Here is a 24,195-nt window from a genome sequence, read left to right on the forward strand (position 1 = left end):
ATATCATTGATCTTGGCTTCATAATACAGTTTCCTCTTCTTTTTGTTGAGTTTACTCATATCATTTTTCAATTTGCAGTAAATCAGCCAGTTATTTGTACAGCTAGACTTATTAGCCACTCCTTTTGCCCCGTCTCTTTCAACCGTACAGTTGTTCAACTCCTCATCAATCCATGGCGCCTGAACAGTTCTAACAGTCAGTTTCTTAACAGGTGCATGTTTATCAATAATTGGAAGAGGAAATTTCATAAATTCATCAAGTGCAGCACTTGGATGCTCCTTATTAATCACATCAGACCAACAAATATCTTTAACATCATCCACATAAGAGTCACAGCACTATTTTAGGCCCAGCAATTGGAACTTTGGCTTTCCTGGATATAACCACTGCATCCAATGAGTATGGATACAGCTTTAGAACAAAGTTCTACAGTATTAGTAAAACTGCGATTGATACATGTGAATGATCTTGTTCCTGTAGTGTTTGTAAACACCTTGGTAGTTGATTAACCAGGTTATAGGCACTGGTTACATTGAGAAGCTTCCTCTTGAGCAGACAGCTTGATGAAAACCAGTCAATATTCAGTTCCCCAAGAAAGTAGACCTCTCTGTTTACATCACATACACACTATCAAGCATTTCACACACATTATTTAGATACTGACTGTAAGCACTTGGTGGCCTAAAGCAATATCCCAAAATAAAAGGCTTTAGATGTGCAAAGTGAACCTGTAACCACAACACCCTTGACTAAGATATTCTCTAAGCATTGCAGGGATATGGCTGTGAATATATACAGCAACACCTCCCCCATAAGAATGTCTGTCTCTTCTATAGATGTTATATCCTTGTATTGCTACTGCTGTATCATCAAATGAATTATCTAAGTGAGTCTTAGAAATTGCTATTATATGAATGCTATACATGTAGCAAGAAAACAAAATATACATTCCATTAATCAGTTGGTGTGTGTGTGCTGCAGGTTGAAGCTACGAACCCATAAGCTTGGCTCTATCAGGGTGTGCAATGAGCCTGTCATAGCGGATTCAAGCAATGACCCCACACACTATGGCAGCTTTCATGGCTGGGATAAGTTATTTTCTCTTCTGGTGCACAGCTTTAGGATAGTCCTCATTGAGGAAGATGTATGTTCCTCTCATGTTCTTGGCTCTTTCCAGAATAGCTACCTTGTCCTTGAACCTCAGGAACTTGACCACTTATCGGCCTGGACCTGTCACCTGGGCCGGTGGTGGGTTTTCCAGTTCTGTGGGTGCGCTCTACCTCAATCTTCTTGTGGTCCATCTTCAGTTTCTCTGAGATAATTTCCCTCACTTTGTCCTCAGACTCCATCCAGGTCTCATGTGGAGATTCTGCAATTCCGTCCACAACCATGTGGTGTCGCCTTGATTGTACCTCAAAATAATCTTATTTCTCTGTCATTGTTATCATGTATTCACATACAGAACTGATGTCCTCCCTCAATGACTTACAGATTGCTGTCATCTTAGAAGAACTGCAAACATTTCTTCAGGTCCTGGACCTCTCTGGTCAGGTTGTGCATTCTTTTATTAGTTGACTCCACCAGTATTTGGACAAAACACAAGCTATTTTCTTGTTGTTGTAACAACTGCTTGTAGAACTATTTTTGATTGTTTAAAAGATCCTTCACCTGTGATAGACAGACACCACTGTCCTCAATGGTACTCCTGCCAGCTTTGGTCTTTGTCATGGTAGCAAAGTAGGTTGCGCTGTTACTCCTCGCAGTTCCAGACAGGTCAGGTCACAGGGAAGATTGAAAACAATAAACAGCAGGGATCTACATAGCCACAAGCCCGGGACAATCCGTGGTCCCAACCACAATGGCTAACCACGTCGTGGGCTGCGTTCAACCCCTCATGAAAACCCTGCTAGCTTGATAGGCAGCTAGCTAACAGCTAGCTAGCAGCTACACCAAACAGCTCCTCAGATCCGGCCTTGGTCGGCAAGATCACTGGACAGCAGTGGAGGCTGCTGAGGGGAGGTCGGCTCATAATAATGGCTGGAATGGAACGAATGGAGCCAGTTCTCCCCAATTAAGGTGCCACTAACCTCATGTGCTGGACAGAGAGTAGCAGTCCCAGCAACTAATGCCAACCGGGTTCCGGGATCAAAACTCAAAAGATAGCTAGCTACTAAGAAACTTTTCAATACACTTTTAAAACAACAAACTTTCAAAAACAACAAACCAAGCTCTCCCTCGTTCCGTGTTCAACAGGAAGAGACGTGAATGATTACTGTTTCATTGTCTCCAAGTGGCTACACAGGTTTGCTATGCTGTCAATCAGGCACTCTTAGCTATCCAGATAGATATTGCAGTGATCACAATATAGGCCAGTCATAGTTCCTATTAAAAACAGTCATAAAGGGTACACAGTAAATGCAGTAGAAACAGTCATCCATGCCTTCCAAGTCATACTAGTATGAGTTCACTTTGTTGTAACCTTGACATTTGACATTAGCAGTAACCAAACCTTGTCACCAGGCCTATGAAGTCTACTGTAGTGTGCAAGACTATCAATAACCTGACTTTGCTTGAACAAAATCTCTACAGGTGTAGGTTTATAGGGCTCATGTTCCCCTCTGGTTTACAGTTGCTGTTGATTTGTTTGTTGCCTTGTTGTTGATTGTGATCTGACAAGGATCCTATTCCTCTGGTTTCCATCTCAGTATCACTAACAACTCCTTTTGTTGTCTATTAATGAGGCTTAGTCAAACAACACAGGACAGACTGCAGGATAAGAACCTATCTTTTCCCTCTGGTTAAAGTTGTTTTGGACGGATGGGGGATATGAAGGTGTGCTCAGTCATTCATGACCTGTTAAGAAATAAAGTAATTTATGATGATAATTGCGTCATCATTAAAAAAAATTATAGGTCGGTGCTCATAGACAGTACTTTACAACTTTGTATGAAATTACTGCTTTTACTGTGTACCTATATGACCGTTTTTTAATGGGAACTATGGCTGTTGCTCTTTGCAGTTTTGTTCATTCCTGCTCTTGGAGTTCTACATTTTAGGTGCTGGTACGCCAATGTAGTCCATACCGGTGTGCACCAGCTCAATTCAAGCACTGATGCGTTGAGAGTCACGTCAACAAGTCATTAATTAAGGATCATTTCAGTTTGACAGGGGGCAGAGACACAGGCAGTCTCATCTGTCTAGCCTGGACAGGGCCTCTCCAAATGTCAGCTGTATATTCAGCTCTCATCCTATGGATCAGGTTTTACTGCTGTAATTTGGGCCTGTATGACATCTCACCGCTAATCCAGATTCCACTGTAAATTATGAATGATGGATGTGCAGTAAGTCAACATGGACACTAACAGAACTCAAACAAACCCGGGCTCACTCTGCCTCGGTGCGATGTGATGGAATCGATCAGGCTTTTGTGTGTTCACATATTCACACACACACAGTGTCTGGGCTGCATGGGCACGTGCTCATTGATTAATCAATTACTGGAAGCAAATCGTTTTGCCAGACAAATGGCAAATGGCAATGGAGCTTGTCGTGGAAAGTACTGAAAGAGATGTGGTCATTTCTTCAAACAATCATCTTTATTTAATATTGATTATTTATTGCAATAATGAGGCTGGTCAACCCCCCCACCCTTGAGTGTTGGACCGAGTAACCAAACATTTACACAAATGCACAGTACTATGTATAGCTGACACTAACAATGCTCATTCATGGTTGGTTCAACCCCCCTCATGCAGACCAAGGAGCATCATAAGCCACTGGGTTCATCTTGTCGTTATCTGCATGTCGGTTGTTGTCTTAACCCCACCCTGGCTTAGTTTCCCAGATGCAAGGAGGATTTAGAGAAAATTAGGAATTGTTCTAAACTCCTCCTGGCTATCTCTATCTCGGTTACACCCGCCACATCTTGTTTATGTAATGCAGTCTTTAACTAATTTGTCAGCACAAGCCATCTCTGGTGACCATACGCCCAGATAAGCTCCAGGGACCTAGAGTGGAGACACTAACAGGACAGAAATGTCTTTCTATTAGTTCAATATTAATTGTTAACCATTAATATCAAATAACCCAGGTATTTACATAATTTTTCTATCACAGACTCATATGTTGCATATTATTACGTGATCACCATTGTCGATGGAATTAATGATCAGTTAGGTTTCATAGGAACACGCTATTGTGAAGTCTACTCTACAAAGCCAATCAATAACATGGGCAGAAAAGGGAAGAAAAGGGGTTGATACGGAAATATAGACACAGATAACAGATAATAAAATCCAGTATTCCAAGATGGCGTAGCATTCAGACGTCTTTGTTTTTTGTCCTGTCGTGTCCCTTGTATATATATTTTTTTATTTTATTCTTTGCATATCTTTTAAAAATATTTTCCTAAAACTCAACTTCTAAATACTCTCCTGCAATCCCGCCTCACCCAATGTGGCGTGGATCTGCTTTTTTCTAAAGTATTTCTGTTTACTTCGGAACTGGAATCCCTCAACTGAAGCTAGCCAGCTAACTACCTACCAGCTATCAGTTAGCAAACCATTGCTAGTGGTCATCAGCTAACCTTCAGCTCGGAAAGCTCTCGCCAGTTCGAACAACGTGACTCAAACCAGAGCATAACGGACCTATTTCTCGCCATATTCCCGGATTCCTACTGCAAACTCTGAACATTTTCATCTGGATCTTCGCAACTAGCTAACCGCAATCCCGCGTGACCACTCCTGGCTAACGTTTCCATCCCGAAGCAAGCACAAATTAGCCTGAGGCTAGACTGGACAGTGATCCTGTGCTACCACTGAAGCCCACTCCTGGGCTACAATATCCAGACCCCTTCCTATATCGCAACAAAGCATCCTTCACTCATGCTGCCAAACATACCCTCGTAAAACTGACCATCCTACCTATCCTCGACTTCGGTGCAGTCATCTATAAAATAGCCTCCAACACTCTACTCAACAAACTGGATGCAGTCTATCACAGTGCCATCCGTTTTGTCACCAAAGCCCCATACACTACCCACCATTGTGACCTGTACGCTCTCGTTGGTTGGCCCTCGCTTCATACTCGTCGCCAAACCCACTGGCTACAGGTTATCTACAAGTCTCTGCTAGGTAAAGCCCTGCCTTATCTCAGCTCACTGGTGACCATAGCAGCACCCACTCGTAGCATGCGCTCCAGCAGGTATATCTCATTGGTCACCTCCAAAGCCAATTCCTCCTTTAGTCATCTTTCCTTCCAGTTCTCTGCTGCCAATGACTGGAACGAACTGCAAAAATCTCTGAAGCTGGAGACTCATATCTCCCTCACTAGCTTTAAGCACCAGCTGTCAGAGCAGCTCACAGATCACTGCACCTGTACATAGCCCATCTGTGAACAGCCCATCTATCTACCTACCTCATCCCCATACTGTATTTATATATTTATTTATTTATTTATCTTGCTCCTTTGCACCACAGTATCTCTACGTGCACATTCATCTTCTGCACATCTACCATTCCAGTGTTTAATTGCTATATTGTAATTACTTCGCCACCATGGCCTATTTATTGCCTTAACTCCCTTATCTTACCTCATTTGCACTCACTGTATATAGACTTCTTGTTTTCTTTTGTTCTACTGTATTATTGACTATGTTTTGTTTATTCCATGCGTAACTGTGATGTTGCATGTGTCGAATTGCTATGCTTTATCTTGTCCAGGTCGCAGTTGCAAATGAGAACTTGTTCTCAACTAGCCTACCTCGTTAAATAAAGGTGAAATGAAAAATGAATGAAAATAAAATAAATAAATATTGACATTTAGTTTAATCAGTGGTAGTTAACTGCAGTTTTTCAGGCCAGCCACATGCTACATGTCATTGGAATGGTATATGTGGCAAGGATTTTATCTATGTCTTCATTCAAAAGTACTAACCCTCTATGTTAAATCTAAAGATAAAGCGTGAAAGTTTAACTGACCCCAGTGAGTCTGAAACAACCCTCTGCTGTCACGGCCATCGTCGGAATGAGACCAAGGTGCAGCGTGGTGAGCGTACATTTTATTTTATTTTGTAAAATGTCACCAACAAAACAAGGAAATGACCGTGAAGCTTACAAGGGCTATAGTGCCCCTAACAAAGATAACTTCCCACAATGACAAAAGGTGAAAAGGCTGCCTAAGTATGATTCCCAATCAGAGACAACGATAGACAGTTGTCCCTGATTGAGAACCATACCCGGCCAAAACATAGAAATACAAAAACATAGAAAACATAACATAGAATGCCCACCCAGATCACACCCTGACCAAACCAAATAGAGACATAAAAAGGCTCTCTAAGGTCAGGGCATGACATCTACTCTGACATTCCAAGGGTCAAAGGTTGAAAATGAGAGCCCTGTGATAAGGTTCTCAGTGGCAAATGTCTTTAGGAGAAAACTTTATTTACAGACAGCCAAAGCGTGCTGCTGATTCCCGACCCAAAAAATACCATTCATAAAAATTTGGAAGCGAGTCAGAAAGATGGTGCCAAGCATCTGCTATCATCACCAGGGCTCCTTCACCCAAACAATTCTCTCTCTCTCTCGCTTACAGAAAGTCACACTGTCTGTTTCATAACTCCCGAACGCAACGAAGCCTAATTAATCTTCATTTATGCCAATGTCTGTGACTCAAACATCAATGAAATGCTGCAGTTTAGACACAGAGGCAGGAGGTATAATTCCACATGGGGATTTTTTTTTGTTGTAGCCAGATTAGGGGAACGATTTTGAATGTGAATGGAAGCTTATCTAGACACTGAGGAGAAGAGTATTAGATTAAGTTGGGTCCAATTTAATCAAAGTTTAAGAAAGGAAGTTTGGGGTAAATGGTTTGGGCTTGGGGGAGGTCATATTTGTTCCCTTTGTTTGTTGAAGACTTGATTTATTTACCTTAGCAAGACGGACAAGTCTAGATAAGTCTGGTCCACTGCACTCTCAAGGTGAACGCTGCTGTGGCTGAGATTGACAGCACTGCAAATGGGCAATGTCTTAGTAGTACTTAGTAGCAATGACTGATTACAACAGAATGATAGTTAACTAACTTGTCCTGAATCCCTCTGCATGTAGGCCGGTAAAACCAATCATGACCATAAAATTGTCAGAGACTCCAGTGACCCAAGTCATAGACTGTTTTCTCTGCTTCTGCATGGCAAGCGGTACCAGAGAGCTAAGTCTAGGACCAAAAGGCTCCTTAACAGCTTCTACCCCCAAGCCATAAGACTGCTGAACAATTAATCAGACTGTTTAACCGGACTGTTTATATTGACCCCCCGCCCCCCTCCATTTGTTTTGTGCTACTTGCTGTTTATTATCTATGCATAGTCACTTCACCCGTTCCTACATGTACAAATTAACCTGTTTCCCCGCACACTGACTCGGAACCAGTACCCCCTGTATATAGCCTCGTTATAGTTATGTCATTGTGTTACTTTATATTATTATTTTTTAAATACTTTAGTTTATTTGGTAAATATTTTCTTAAGTCCTCTTGAACTGCACTGTTGGTTAAGAGTTTGTAAGTAAGTATTTCACGGTAAGGTCCACATTTGTTGTATTCAGCGCATGTGATAAATAAAGTTTGATTTGACATGGCATGGTACTGTATTTGTGATTGAATCCCCTTTCTTCTGTCATAAAAAATGCTGAGTGAATTGAGTCATGAAATTGTACTGTGTCATGGGAAATGCGGAATGAATTGTGTTTTGGAATTGTATTCTGCCATGGGAATTGCCGAATGAACTGTGTAATGGAAAATGTAGATAATTCAGCCAAATCATTTCTGAATACATCACATAAAGATTAAAGATGAATGTTTTCAACAGGCACCACCTCCAAGCATGTGGTGATGCTGGCAGGCAACACAGCCAAGCATGGCCTTCGCTGCAAAGCCTGCAAGATGAGCATCCACCACAAGTGTGAGAAAGGAGTGGGATCGCAACGCTGCCAAGGCAAGCTGGTAAGAGCCTTAACATCGTCACAAAATTGGTACACTGAACAAAAATATAAACGCAACATGTAAATAAATGTTGGTCCCATGTTTCATGAGCTGATATAATATATCCCAAGCTTATTTCTCTCAAATTTTGTGCACACATTGTTTTACATCCCTTTTAGTGAGCATTTCTCATTTGCCAAAATAATCCATTTACCTGACAGGTGTGGCATATCAAGAAGCTGATTAAACAGCATGATCATTACACAGGTGCATCTTGTGCTGGGGACAATAAGGCCACTCTAAAATGTGCTGTTGTCACACAACACAATGACACAGATGTATCATGTTTTGAGGGAGCGTGCAATTGGTATGCTGACTGCAGCAATGTCCACCAGAGCTGTTGCCAGACTGTTCATTTCTCTACCATAAGCCGCCTCGAAGGTCGTTTTAGAGAATTTGTCAGTACGTCCAATCAGCCTGACAACCACAAACCACCTGTATGGCACAGTGTGGGCGAGCGGTTTGCTGATATCAACGTTGAGTACCCCATGGTGGCGGTGGGGTTATGGTATGGGCAGGCATAAGCTACGGACTATGAACACAATTGCATTTTATCGCTGGCAATTTTAATGTACGTACCATGACGAGATCCTGAGGCCCATTGTCGTGCCATTCATCTGCCACCCGCATCACCTTCTGTTTCAGCATGATAATGTACAGCCCCATGTCGCAAGTATCTTTACATAATTCCTGTAAGCTGAAAATGTCCCAGTTCTTCCATGGCCTGCATACTCACCAGACATGTCACCCATTGAGCATGTTGGGAATGCTCTGGATTGACGTGTACGACAGCGTGTTCCAGTTCCCACCAATATCCAGCAAATTCGCACAGAGGAGTGGTACAACATTCCACAAGCCACAATCAACAGCCTGATCAGCTATTTGCGAAGGAGATGTGTCTCGCTTGCATGAGGCAAATACCAGATACTGACTGGTTTTCTGATCCATGCTCCTACCTTTTTTTAAGGTGTCTGTGACTAACAGATGCATATCTGTATTCCCAGTCATGCGAAATCCATAGATTAGGGCCTAATGAATTAATTTCAAGACTGATTTCCTTATATGAACTGTAACTCAGTAAATTTTCGAAATTGTTGCAAGTTACATTTATATTTTTGTTCAGTGTATTTGTTTCTATTAAGTGTCTTCAGAAAGTATTAAAAACCCTTTACTTTTTCCACGGTTTAAATTGTTGCATTTATATTTTTGTTCAGTATAGAACTAAATTTAGTACTATACTAGTATAATACTGTATGTATTGTATCTCTATGGTATATACTGTATCTCTATGGACATCATCACCAGTGTCGTCATTATTGTCGTCATCAATGTCATCATCAATTACACCACTGTCATCATCCATAGAGATACATACACTATGTTCTATCACACATCATCAGAGTATTCATCAGCGTTCTCTCCAACAATATTGAAAATATTGTATTAACGGCATCATCAGGACCATCAACCTCTCTTCATGCCTACAGTACAGTATGTCTCCCTGCATAAAGCATTAATCCAAAGTCAATAGGTCTACCCTCGAGGCATCTTTTCATTACATGTAATTTATTGATGCCCTACAGTACATGCCATTCTGTTAGAAGTACACCATCGGGATCGAAGCCTGTCGCTTAGTATTATTCACATGTTCATATATTCGTCTCAAAAGTCCCAACAGAATACCAGATTAAAGATGGTGTGGAACATATTGTGCAGCGAGGCACAACTCCACAGAGGTTAATGTACTCATCACAAAGACAGGAAAGATAGATTAGTAATGTGGCACTGCAAACACAGTATTGAATAATCATGGTGGACCTCAAAGTCCACTGCAGCTGCCATATTGCGTCAATAGGCAGCTCGTAAAAAGAATTCAGCAACAGGATGATCAAGGATACAGTTTGTGAGAAGGGGAAGGGGGGGGGGGGGTAGTTGCAGAGAATACGAACACCCATCCATCATTTTGCCGTCGTCCACTGTACTCAAGGGAACTGGCAGTCACGACTACACAGGGGTTTTTAAGTCATTCATATCGAATCACACGTCCCACGCAGAAAATATACAGCTTGTATATTCGGTTCTGTCATGTGTGATTGCCTTGGCTCTCCAGTGACTAACTCCTCCAGAGTCCAGGTTGTCCCTGGCCTGCATGGGAGGGGGTTTTCCTGGGATTGACAGGGAATTATTGGGAATAACTGGACATTACTGAGTTTAAATGGAGTACTGGGTAGGATTAAATGAAAATGATCAGGATTGAACTGAGGTTCAGTGAACCTTGTGAACCATGAGAATATATTGGATACAGGGAGACACGTGTTCCCTTTGCCCTCCTTTTTTCTTCTTCCATGAGCTGCCCAATGCCTTGAGGATGAGCCTTGTGGAGATAGGGATCAGCTTTCAGGAGTGGAAAATGAGGTTGAAGGGTCAAGCATAAAAAGAGAATATACTCCCAGTGGGGCTCGCCTCTAAATTAAGGTTTCTCTAAACTTGGCAGGTTGTATTTCTACAACCCTGCTTATTTCTCTTGGCAACAACATTTGGTCGGAGTAAAAAGAGAATACATTGCTGCTTGGGGCTATCTTGAAACCAAATATATATCATGATGCGATGTTTGAGTTGAAGATAAAAATATAACAGTGAACCTGTGACTATTGGGCTGCACTTGAGAGGTGCTGATAGAGTTCGAGAGTTGCTTATTTCAGCTTCTCGTTATCAGCCGCGGCACATTGAGAATCAATCAAGGCAGATTACTTATGCAGATTGCTTGAACACACGGTTGATCATGCAAAATGTAAACAAACAAAAGGAGGCCTCTCCTCCTTTGTGCAGTGGAGGCAGAATGATTGTGCTAATTGTAGTACTAATAGCTGCCAAAAACCTGAAACACAATACAAGTAGATTTCATTGTCAGATCATTATCCCAGTAAGGAAATTACCTTTCACTGTATATTATGCTGAGTTGAATCTCCTTGTTTTGATAAACGTAGTTATTGATAAACACCTGATGTAGCCCTTTCCTGCAGTCAAATGACCTAGTGGCCTCATGGATGGTATGATATTTAGATTTTCATAATTCCATGATAAACATTATTTTAAAAACCTGCTGAAAATCCTGTGCTTCTATGTAAAGCGGTTTTGTTATATTTCAGTCGTCTGTGATGTATATAAAGTGTAATATTGGGATGCAAACTCAAAACGTAATACATTTCAACTCTATATCTGACATGGTACAGGTGTCTTCTTATTTTAAGCCCATAACCATGTGTGAGGTGTATACTTTTGTTTCAAAGTAGATTTGTTTAAGACTACCAAGAAACAAGGCCTCCCGATTGGTGCAGCAGTCTAAGGCACCGCAGTGCTAGCTGTGTCACTACAGATCCTGGTTCGATTCCAGGCTGTGTCGCAGCCAGCTGCAACTGGGAGACCCTTGAGGCGGTGCTCAATTGGCCCAGCGTCATCTGTGTTAGGGAAGGGTTTGGCCGGTCGGGATGTCCTTGTCCCATCGTGATCTGGCGACTCCTGTGGCGGGCTGGGCACATGCATGCTGACAAGGTGTACGGTGTTTCCTCCAACACATTGGTGCGCCTGTCTTCTGGTTTAAGCAGGCATTGTGTCAAGAAGCAGTGCGACTTGGCGGGGTGTTTTGGAAGACGCGCGGCTCTCGACCTTCGCCTCTCCCGAGTCTGTACGGGAGTTGCAGCGATGGGACAAGACTGTAATTACAAATTGGATACCACAAAATTGGGGAGAAAATGGGGTAAAAAAATATATATATATTTAAAAAAAGACTAAACAAGAAACACTGTGCGAGCCTGATTTTAGCCAACTTCAGTAAAAGGTTAGTTATTCCACCTACTTGTCTTATACAAGCATGTACAGTGCCTTGCGAAAGTATTCGGCCCCCTTGAACTTTGCGACCTTTTGCCACATTTCAGGCTTCAAACATAAAGATATAAAACTGTATTTTTTGTGAAGAATCAACAACAAGTGGGACACAATCATAAAGTGGAACGACATTTATTGGATATTTCAAACTTTTTTAACAAATCAAAAACTGAAAAATTGGCCGGGCAAAATTATTCAGCCCCCTTAAGTTAATACTTTGTAGCGCCACCTTTTGCTGCGATTACAGCTGTAAATCGCTTGGGGTATGTCTCTATCAGTTTTGCACATCGAGAGACTGACATTTTTCCCATTCCTCCTTGCAAAACAGCTCGAGCTCAGTGAGGTTGGATGGAGAGCATTTGTGAACAGCAGTTTTCAGTTCTTTCCACAGATTCTCGATTGGATTCAGGTCTGGACTTTGACTTGGCCATTCTAACACCTGGATATGTTTATTTTTGAACCATTCCATTGTAGATTTTGCTTTATGTTTTGGATCATTGTCTTGTTGGAAGACAAATCTCCGTCCCAGTCTCAGGTCTTTTGCAGACTCCATCAGGTTTTCTTCCAGAATGGTCCTGTATTTGGCTCCATCCATATTCCCATCAATTTTAACCATCTTCCCTGTCCCTGCTGAAGAAAAGCAGGCCCAAACCATGATGCTGCCACCACCATGTTTGACAGTGGGGATGGTGTGTTCAGGGTGATGAGCTGTGTTGCTTTTACGCCAACCATAACGTTTTGCATTGTTGCCAAAAAGTTAAATTTTGGTTTCATCTGACCAGAGCACCTTCTTCCACATGTTTGGTGTGTCTCCCGGGTGGCTTGTGGCAAACTTTAAACGACACTTTTTATGGATAGCTTTAAGAAATGGCTTTCTTCTTGCCACTCTTCCATAAAGGCCAGATTTGTGCAATATACGACTGATTGTTGTCCTATGGACAGAGTCTCCCACCTCAGCTGTAGATCTCTGCAGTTCATCCAGAGTGATCATGGGCCTCTTGGCTGCATCTCTGATCAGTCTTCTCCTTGTATGAGCTGAAAGTTTAGAGGGACGGCCAGGTCTTGGTAGATTTGCAGTGGTCTGATACTCCTTCCGTTTCAATATTATCGCTTGCACAGTGCTCCTTGGGATGTTTAAAGCTTGGGAAATCTTTTTGTATCCAAATCCGGCTTTAAACTTCTTCACAACAGTATCTCGGACCTGCCTGGTGTGTTCCTTGTTTTTCATGATGCTCTCTGCGCTTTTAACGGACCTCTGAGACTATCACAGTGCAGGTGCATTTATACGGAGACTTGATTACACACAGGTGGATTGTATTTATCATCATTAGTCATTTAGGTCAACATTGGATCATTCAGAGATCCTCACTGAACTTCTGGAGAGAGTTTGCTGCACTGAAAGTAAAGGGGCTGAATAATTTTGCATGCCCAATTTTTCAGTTTTTGATTTGTTAAAAAAGTTTTAAATATCCAATAAATGTCGTTCCACTTCATGATTGTGTCCCACTTGTTGTTGATTCTTCACAAAAAAATACAGTTTTATATCTTTATGTTTGAAGCCTGAAATGTGGCAAAAGGTCGCAAAGTTCAAGGGGGCCGAATACTTTCGCAAGGCACTGTATTTCACTGACATTACCATCCTTACCTCAGATTACTCTTTCTTGGGTGAGATACTGATTCAGAAAATTGAGGCTGTCTACTGTCATTTTTCTGGATATACGAGGGACACATCTCTGATGGGAAATATTGATTGTATGGGAAGCAGTAAACACAGAAATGTCATGGTTAGATAAATGATAGTCTGGGGGAGTGTCCTTGTAAGAACTTGGTATGTGGGGAATGGGACGGGACTTAACAGCAAAGAGACTGGTATACATCTTCTTAATGACTTTGGGGCTGTATTCAAAAAGGGTTTCAGAGTAGGAGTGCTGATTTAGGATCAGGTCCCCCTCCTGTCCATAGAATCTTATTGATTATGCTCTAAAAGGCTAAACTGATCCGTGATCAGCATTGTTACTCTGAAACTCTGTGAATACGGGCTATGAAATCTGCTGTATGGCACTCTGCCAGCTTAGTTGTTCAAACTGTACACAAGCTACTTAAAGTAACAGAATTGATGCTGGACTAATCTGCTTCTGGTCCAGATGCACTTCTTCAAACAACCCTCATTAAGAAATTTTAACTAAACATTAGGTAATAATGTTTAGCATGGCTGATGTAGGGAGAGTGATCAGCAGGTGGTTTACGGGGGGGAAATAGGAAGGACATGTCACAGTGTTCTGAAGTGGTGAATAGGTTTTAACCAGTTTTTCTCGCCTGGAATATGTCTAAAATGGCTCCTCTGCTTTGGCCAACTCATTGTCAAGACAAACAATGATGTTGCGTGGTTGAATGCAGAAACACTCTGATACCCAGACTAAAGTACAGTATAGACAAATACAATTTGATTTGATTAATACAGTGCATGTGGAAACTTAACAGAGAAATTAGGTTATGCAGTGGCTCTAATGTATTTTGCTGGTGGTGTGCTGTGCTGTCTGTTGACGTATCGATCCATCACTCACTATGATGTTCCTGCCCTCTCTTAACCTCTCCCTCCCCCCTCCACAGCCAAAGGGCTTTCGACGGTACTACAGCTCCCCACTGCTGATAACGGAGCAGTTTGGCTACATCAAAGAAGTCATGCCCATTGGTAAGCGCACTCTCTTTCCTTTTGCCTTGACAATACTCTAGAGATGTCACTACAAACCAATGTGCATGAACAGAAGATACTCAGCTATTATTGGTAAGTTTCCTTAATTATTAAGAAAAGTATATTTTGTTGTTGAAACCAACACGTTTCGGCAAATGCCTTCATCATTTACTGAGACAAGACAAAGGACTTTATATTCCTTTCAAAAGGACAACATGAACAGTAGGTTACATTGATACGCAGCTAGACTGTCATGTAGGGGTTCTTGTTGTGTGATTGCTTTGACTGAAAATAGGTTTTCTCAATGTCTCCTCCCAGCTTGTGGCAGTAAAGTGGACCCTGTGTATGAAGCTCTCCGGTTCGGGACGTCTCTGGCACAGAAGAACAAGAGGGCCAGTGGCTTTGAGTCCCCCCACAGAAACTCTGTAAGAACAACAACAACAACACAATGTATTAATGAAACAACCTCATCAGCAACTCAACAGCTGACAGTCATTTAGGAAACTACTCCATCAACAGTAGCAGTGTGTGGGTAAAATCACTGAGGAAGCCAAGCCAAGCCAGTTAAAAAGCCATATTACAACCTGTTGTGATAATTGCGTTGTTTGCTCTATAACCCATTCGTTCAAACGCAACCGAGATATACAATAATAAGGCCGTGACCATAAAGACAACAGTCTCACAGTGGCGGAATATATTCAACTACACATACGTTTGTTTCATCACAAAACCGGTGAAGTTCACAAAGCAAATATTGCATGTAATACGTTATACCTGTTATACGTAATGCGTTCACCTGTAGCATGGTCAATGAGTTCATCCTTTCGACAGTTTACTAAACAACTACTGATTTTGAACCACGGAGTTACCGCAAGTCGCCACAAAGACAACAGGAGCACTGCCTCCGCTATTCAAGCACTATTTCAACGTAAATGTTTAAACATCATCAAATCAACAAGGCTATATATGCTTAGTTTAATACACTGGAAACAAATGTAAAGATACCAAAAACAATTTAGTCCAATCAATGTGGCTAAATATCATGTGGCTGCCCATGGTACTGATTTATCTGTGTGTGTGTGCGTGTGTGTGTGCGTCCGTGCTCATGCAAGTAAAACAAAAAATGTTGACTCACCCTACTTGTAGACTAGTTGAACGCCAATGTCATCCTCCTCTCTTTCATGTTGGCAAAATGGTTTATGGCTCAGTCATACAGTACACTTTTAGTTTTGTTGTCATAGGCTACCTAGCTAAAATGTTTGCTAGCTTCAGTTCCTCGCATGGGCAACAATGAACCAGCTAAGTTAGCTAACTAGCTAACGTGAGCCTACTGGGATACATCTAGGCTACATATTGAACTTCAATCGTCTCAGGCCAGTGGCACAAAATATGAATTTATTGTTAGATCAGAATTGCCATCATAATCATTGGTCTGTACAGAGAATTAAGCCAAAAACACAAGTCCAAATCCCCATCTCCATCCATGGATTAGGAAAGGCCCGATTTATCAAGCTAGCTACTGCAGGACATCAACACAGCAGATCAGAAACAGACAAGTTTGAAAATGATGTTTTGCTTAGGAAGTGTTTTGATTGCTCTGAAGCCAAATCCAAACTGGCTTCCCTTGGTCGGGCATTTTGCTGCACCAAGACAACCCACAGTTCAGCTCAGCTCAACGATGACTGGCTAATTATTTTAGGCCAAATACCAAATGGCCAAATGCTTACAGGTCTCAATCAATCAAATGCTTCTGCGGCAACATTTTATACAATTTTGTTCCAGACAGCATCAGATACATGGGCTACACATACTGAGATTCAGCCACTTGCTAATTCATGGAAATGTATGAAAACACAGAGAGACGAAAGATAAATGATTTTAAAATTTTTATTGGTTCAATATTTGGGGACGCCTGGCTTCCCTTTGAATCCACTGCCCATCAGCAACACATAGTGATTCATAACTAGTTAACTAATAGCTACAGTATGTCAAACCAGTTGCTAGGCTACTAACATAACAATCATTAAGCAGGTGATTTTAATGTGTTTATGTCATGAAGTTCTGTGCTTTGGTGCTTCTCTTTCATCTTTAATGCCGAGCGATTAGTGCTTTTTGAGGTCGGTTCGGATTGATTATTAAAAAAATTATCACGGGTTTTGATGCATTATGTGGGTTGAATGCTGTAACAATGAATAAAATAATGAATACAAGTCCCATGATGTTAGTGACTGCCCATTACTGCTCATCACTTATTAACCATCATATATTACATTTCCTTTACTTTAAATCAAATATTTGTTTTATTTTATGACTATGAGCCTATGCTGTCTGACAAAATCACTGTTTTAGGAGTTTTTCAAAGTAATTAAGGCATACTTTTATGGCTGCTGAATACCAACTATCAATCACTTAGATCATGTATTTTCAGGCTCGCGAAGCAACTGCTTTCCATCCCTCTAGATCGTGGGTTCTCTCTTCTCTCAGTCTCCATGTCTGCTCCTCACAGACCGGACAAGTTTAACATTAGAACCGCCATAGCCGAACGGCCACTGGCGTTTGATTTTGTAAATAAAAAAATCTGCTCCCCACCAAAAAACGATGTCCTGCCCCTTTCCTGACTTTCCCTAAATGTTTTTAGTTTACACTGCTCGTTTGTCAGAATTTTGAAATTACAAACAGAAAAGTATTTAAAGCCTTCTTACCCATTTTTGTCACACCTATTCCCAACTTAATCCCCCAAGACAATGTGCTGTAGGTCGTTGGTACCCAGCCAGGCGCTAATGCGACTCTCTTTCCTCACTGAATGAACGACAAATGGATGAATGGGCAATAATTATGCACCTTCACAATTGAATTTAAATTAGGCCTAACTGAATGATAAGGAGGGTGAATGATTAGGAAGGTGAAGAGGTTGATTTAATTTAGAAAGACAATAGTGTAATGATGAGTTTGTGTTATGCTTATTTATCAGCGTTGGCGCTCAGTTAATAATTTGACCACGCACCTTGCAGGTTGATACCATTCTCTTTTACGTTTTACTTTGTAAAAATAAGCTGTTGAAGGACTGTTTTATTTACTGTAACTCTATTACTAATCAAATGTATTGTAAGGTAAATGAAGACATGCTATGTGTTGCAGTAGGTCTTTAGAATAATGCAAAACATATCCTTGACTCTATCCAAGTTGATGAGCGGGAAACACACGATGCCAGTCAGCCGGCACAGCAGGCCCATCGAAACTACACCTAAACTATACCAAAACTAATTTCACACATAATAAGAGTTAGCCAATAGACAAGATTACATTTACAATAATCTGATGAGTGACAATATTAAGCCTATAAATTGTCAAATTGTACATGAAGAGATGGGCGCATTTTGTAATTGACAGATGTAGGAAAAGGAGCATCGCTTTATCAAATCCTCCTTCATGCAGGTAAAATATTTTCATTTCTATGACACTTACCTTTTTCAAATAACTCTCAAAATTCAAGAGGTGCAGCTCTATTTCCAAATCTAATCTTTTCCAAGAATGTCCGTGCTCTGGCTGTGCGGCAGGCCCCTAGTGGTTAGACTGTTGGGCCAGTAAACGAAAGGTTGCTGGATCGAAACCCTGAGCTGACAAGGTAAAAATCGGTCATTCTGCCCCTGAGCAAGGCAGTTAACCCACTGTTCCCGGGGTGCCAAAGATATGGCTGTTGATTTAAGGCAGATCTCGTACAACGCTGTGTACTACTTCCTTCACAGAACACCTCACAAGTCCTCAACTGGCAGCTTCATTAAATAGTACCTGCAAAACATCAGTCTCAACGTCAACAGTGAAGAGGCGACTCCGGGATGCTGGCCTTCTAGGCAGAGTTGCAAAGAAAAATCCATATCTCAGACGGGCCAATAAAAATACAAGTTTAAGATGGGCAAAAGAACACAGACACTGGACAGAGGAACACTGCCTAGAAGACCAGTATCCTGGAGTCACCTCTTCACTGTTAATGTTGAGACTGGTGTTTTGCTGGTACTATTTAATGAAGCTGCCAGTTGAGGACTTGTGGGGCATCTGTTTCTCAAACTAGACACTCGAATGTGCTTGTCCTCTTTCTCAGTTGTGCACAGGGGCCTCCCACTCCTCTTTCTATTCTGGTTAGGGCCAATTTGCGCTGTTCTGTGAAGGGAGTAGGACACAGCATTGTACGAGATCTTAACAGTTTTCAGCTGTGCTAACATAATTGCAAAAGGGTTTTCTAACGATCAATTAGCCTTTTAAAATGATAAACTTGGATTAGCTAACACAACGTGCCATTGGAACACAGGAGTGATGGTTGCTGATAATGGGCCTCTGTACGCCTACTATATGTAGATGTTCCATAAAAACAAATCTGCTGTTTCCAGCTACAATAGCCATTTCCAACATTAACTATGTCTACACTGTACTTCATATAAATTTGATGTTATTTTAATGGACAAGGAATGTGCATTTCTTTCAAAAACAAGGACATTTCTAAGTGACCCCAAACTTTTGAATGGTAGTGTACATATGAGATGAGTTAGGCAACATATGTAAACACTATTAAAGTGACTAGTGTTCCATTATTAAAGTGGCCAGTGGTTTAAAGTCTGTGTCTCTAATGCGCTAGTGATGGCTATTTAACATACTGATGGCCTTGAGATAGAAGCTGTTTTTCAGTCTCTCGCTCCCAGCATTACTGACCTCACCTTCTGGATGATAGCAGGGTGAACAGGCAGTGGCTTGGGTGGTTGTTGTCCTTGATTATCTTTTTGGCCTTCCTGTTTTGGCCTTCAAGTGCTGTAGGTGTCCTGGAGGGCAGGTAGGTTGCCCCAGGTGATGCATTAGGCAGGCAGCACAACCCTCTGGAGAGCCCTGCTGTTGTGGGCGGTGCAATTGGCGTACCAGGCAGTGATACAGCCCGACAGGATGGTCTCAATTGTACATCTGTAAAAGTTTGTGAGGGTTTTGGTGCCAAGTCAAATTTCTTTAGCCTCCTGAGATTGAAGAGGTGCACGCCGAGGAACTTGAAGCGTTCCACCTTCTCCACTGCTGTCCCGTCGATGTGGATAGGGGGGTGCTCCCACTGCTCCCTCTGCTGTTTCCTGAAGTCAATGGATGAATGGGCGATAGAAACCAGATAGAAATTGATAATGGTGCATGTCACTTTAGTTCAGTTTTGGTTAGCTGTCGATGTGGATAGGGGATAGGGGGTGCTCCCTTTACTGTTTCCTGAAGTCAGTGGATGAATGGGCGATAGAAACCAGATAGAAACTGATAATGGTGCATGTCAATTTAGTTCAGTTTTGGTTAGATGTCAAAGCCAAGTACTTGCTCAATGGCTTTTCATATCTGGAGAAAGATGAAACCAGGCCAGCGGGTGAGCGATTTTCTGAGACTGTGGGTTTGAGACTTGTGGAGCCTTCCATGGGCAAAGACAAAAATGTGACCATGGACAACTTATTCACATCAATTTCCCTGGCAGACAAATTGATTGCAAATAAGACTAGCCTGCTTGGAACAGTGAACAAACAAAGGCGGGAGCTTCCCCCCTCTGCGCAAAACAACATACCAGTGGAGCTGTGGTAAAGCAACACTCATGGTGTACAGATGTAAAATAAATAAGTGTTTGCATCCTCAGCACCATGCATCCCATTGTTGCCATCGGCAGTGACCAGAAGAAGAAACCGGAGACGGTGACAGACTGCAATCGCACAATGGTATATATCTCTGCCATATACAGATAGCCTTTCCACCTGCCAAACACCAAATATGGTCCCCTTTTATTATATTACATTCATATTATTACTATTAGTATTATTATTCTATATAATTCTAACCTATTCTATTTTATGTAATAGTTTAGTGTGGGTGCACTCGACCAGATGGCAAGACTGTGCTCTGTAAAAGGAGGTACTCGCAGCTCTCCTGTTGTGGTGTTTTACAACGTGCTCGACATGGGTGCTATCAACGCGTACGTGTTGTACAAGCAATGCCTTGATAAGACAGTCAGCAGGAGAGATTTCATCATGGATCTGGCATGTGAGCATTGTGAGAACCACATGAACGCCAAGAAAGAGGCTACAGCCGTCAAGCAGGCTGCCAAGGCAGCAGGTCCTGCTCTCCCTCTTCCCCAAGCACCACAGTTCCCACTCGGGAAAAAGAAGACAATGTCAAGTAGGTGCACGCGGAATGAGGCACATTTGTTCACACAAAGCCCCGAAGCTGTGTGCTGACTGTGGACCCGAAGCATAAAGAGAATTGATTCATGTGTAAAGGCACGGGTAGAAGGGCATAATACAGTGTCTGATACGATCAACAAATGATTGTTTTTATATCTTGTCATGAATATATTTCCACAAATATTTATTCATGCAATTAATCCTTTGCAATTGTTCATGCACTGGTGCTTTTGTTTAGGAATACAGCAAATGATTTCAGCTGCGCAGCTGGCTGTTTGTATTATTATTATTTATCACGTTTCAGGAGAAGACCCAGATGCAGACAGTGTCGAAGTGACAACGTTTATTACTAGAACAGGGGGCAGGCAAAACCACAGGCCAAGGGCAGGCAGAGGTCAGTAATCCAGATCCGAGTCCATAAGGTACAGAATGGCAGGCAGTCTCGGGGTCAGAGCAGGCAGAGGTCAATAATCCAGGGTGGTGTGACAAGGTACAGAACAGCAGGCAGGCTCAGGGCAGGCAGAAATGGTAAAAACCAGGAAAACTAGAAAACAGGAACTAGAAAAAAGACAGCTGCAAGGGGAAACCGCTGGTAGGCTTGATGAACAAAACAAACTGGCAACAGACAAACAGAAAACACAGGTATAAATACACTGGGGATAATGGGGAAGATAGGCGACACCTGGACAATTATTATAATTTTAGTTTCTTCTTTGTCTAAACAAGCTGTAACTGGACATGATTAATTACTATAACTCTATTACTAATCAAATATACAAATAAAGTTGATCAAATGGATTAAACTTTAATGTTTTAATTGCAAGGGAAATTAAAATAGGCTATAGGCCTATGTTTTTTCTAGGACTTTGTAGAATTATACAAAACACTTCCTTGACTCTATCTAAACATTTATATATTTTATATATTTCCACGCATATTTCTTTATTGAATTAATCCTTTACAATAGTTTATGCACTATTTATTAAGCATTTATTTATCAAGCATGTTTGCGCACTTTGTGGGTTGATATGCATCTGATGCATATGCTAAAGAGGACGCCTCGTAACGTTCCTTAGCGGATACTTATATGCTGAAAGGCCATGCGGTTCTAGTGTTAAGCGGGCGCACAATGGATTATGGTCATTGTAGTTAATTACCACATTTTCTGCCCTAAACTATGTCGAATATTGGATGGTTTGAAACTACAACTCCCTGCTACATTGCACAGTTCAGCCTTGATCTGATTTATCTCTACAGAAACAGCTCACAGAAGAAAAAAAAAACATAACGAAATGGTATTCAAATAATTTAAGCAATTAGTTGTTTAAAAAACAAAAAATAACTGGACATTTTGGAATAAGCATTAGCAGCATTAGGGAAGGGAAAGGGAGAGGGGATACCTAGTCATTTGCACAACTGAATGCATTCAACCGAAATGTGTCTTCCGCATTTAACTCCTCTGAGTCAGAGAATAAGTGTAGGGACTCAGTACATTAGGACAGATACTGGCACCTAGGAAACGTGGTGTATCTGTGCTCCGGCACAGTTGTGTGGCTGCTGCTACACTGGCTTAATTGATTAGAGTTCGATCACTCATTTTAGCCTGGCAGCATGGTTGACGGGTCAAGTTAATACATTATGTACTTTATATATTCTGTTATATTCAGCTGGACTAATGGTACAGATGAGAGACACACATTGAAGTACGTGCCAAAACTAGCGTGCTCTGTTTCTTACAGCAATGATTGGAATGCAATGATTGTACAATTGAAACAAAGAACAGTATGAAAAGCTACAGTACAGCAGCTTCAATACAGGTGTCCTTGTTGTATGTTTACTCCAGCTCTTTAATATCTGATCGTCAGTGGTTGAAAAAGTACCTAATTGTCATACTTGAGTAAAAGTAAAGATACCTTAACAGAAAATGGCTCAAGTAAAAGTGAAAGTCACCCAGTAAAATACTACTTGAGTAAAAGTCTAAAATTATTTTATTTTAAATATACTTAAGTATGAAAAGTAAATATTTCAAAATATACTTCAGTATCAAAAGTAAAAGTATAAGTAATTTCAAATTCCTTAAATATGGCAAACCAGACGGCACGATTTTCTTGTTTTTTTTTACATTTATGGATAGTCAGGGGCACACTCAATCAGACATAATTTACAAATGAAGCATTTGTGTTTAGTGAGTCCACCAAATCAGAGGCAGTAGGGATGAGCATGGATGTTCTCTTGATTAGTGTGTGAATTGGACCATTTTCCTGTCCTGTTAAACATTCAAAATGTAACGAGTACTTTTGGGTGTCAGAGAAAATGTATGGAGTAAAAAGTACATTAGTTTCTTTAGGAATGTAGTGGAGTAAAAGTAAAAGTTGTCAAAAATAGAAATAGTAAAGTAAAGTACAAATACCCCAAAAAATGACTTAAGTACAGTATTTTTTTAAAGTATTTTTACTTAAGTACTTTACACCACAGTTGATCGTGTAATCAATTACAGCCAATAAGGAGTAAATATGACCAATAAAGGAAATCTAGGGGGGATTGGAATGACGACTCCAGGAGAGATATCTGCTCATGAAAAACGCTCAGATTACAGAGCTTTTAGACAGAGAGGAGGACTCGAAGACTCAAAGCATAAAAATTACACCTTTCATCTCCTGCAGTTTATCTGTGTAAATCTCACATTAACTGTACTGCGACTTGAATCAGCCCTTTCTACAAGGATGTCTCAAAGCAACCAGGGCAGTCCTGTCAACGGCAACTGCTACGGAGTGGGTCTAAAATACTATGTGTTTAGACACTGGGACAATGTGATCACAGCAAGGGTTACCATCAATGATAGCAGAGGGCAAACTCAAGTAAACTCAGCTCACCCAGCCCTTTTGCTTACCACTACATACAATAATAATGACCGACTGCAGATTTTGAGCCCATATTACTTTACTTCCACATTCAGTTGATTGGATCATCAGTGTTGTTATGATTCCTTCAACTGTAGCCCAGTCATAATATTAGTCAATGTTTTGGAGCTCCATTGAGCAGCTTTTGTAAATTCAAGATAACATCAAAGCTTTTATGGTGGTCCTGAAAGTGGTCCAACATCTAGACCACCCTCTACGATTCTCAGAAGTGTGGCAAACATTAGGATGTTGTAGAAAGCAGTGTTCCTCAGTGTGTGCATATTCTGGGTACCTATCTACTGTATGACAGGTGATCTGAATGACTGGTATCAATCTGTCAGTTAGATGTAATAGCTTCTATCTGCTCCCACAGACCAGTGACTTGGCCCAGGTTCCAGAAGAGGCCGTCGCTCACAGCAGTCAACATGAACTCACCAGGAAGCACAGTGATAATGGTGAGTACTGTACACAGTGTACTCGGTGGAGTAAAGTACCTAAG

At 41.3% G+C, this 24,195-nt stretch overlaps 1 protein-coding gene across 1 annotated transcript in view; it reads left to right on the forward strand.

Annotated features, from left to right (window-relative positions):
* LOC110505296 (SH3 and cysteine-rich domain-containing protein) overlaps positions 1-24,195 on the forward strand; it is an 87,307-nt gene that overhangs the window by 21,208 nt on the left and 41,904 nt on the right. The window contains exons 3-6 of the mRNA XM_021584440.3: positions 7,865-7,998; positions 14,533-14,614; positions 14,933-15,039; positions 24,070-24,151. Coding sequence (XP_021440115.3) covers positions 7,865-7,998; positions 14,533-14,614; positions 14,933-15,039; positions 24,070-24,151 — 405 coding nt within the window. The remainder of the gene's footprint in view (positions 1-7,864; positions 7,999-14,532; positions 14,615-14,932; positions 15,040-24,069; positions 24,152-24,195) is intronic.

The sequence above is a fragment of the Oncorhynchus mykiss genome, chromosome 25 (assembly GCF_057628025.1).
Source record: "Oncorhynchus mykiss isolate SJ-2025 chromosome 25, ASM5762802v1, whole genome shotgun sequence".
NCBI classification, from domain to species: domain Eukaryota; kingdom Metazoa; phylum Chordata; class Actinopteri; order Salmoniformes; family Salmonidae; genus Oncorhynchus; species Oncorhynchus mykiss.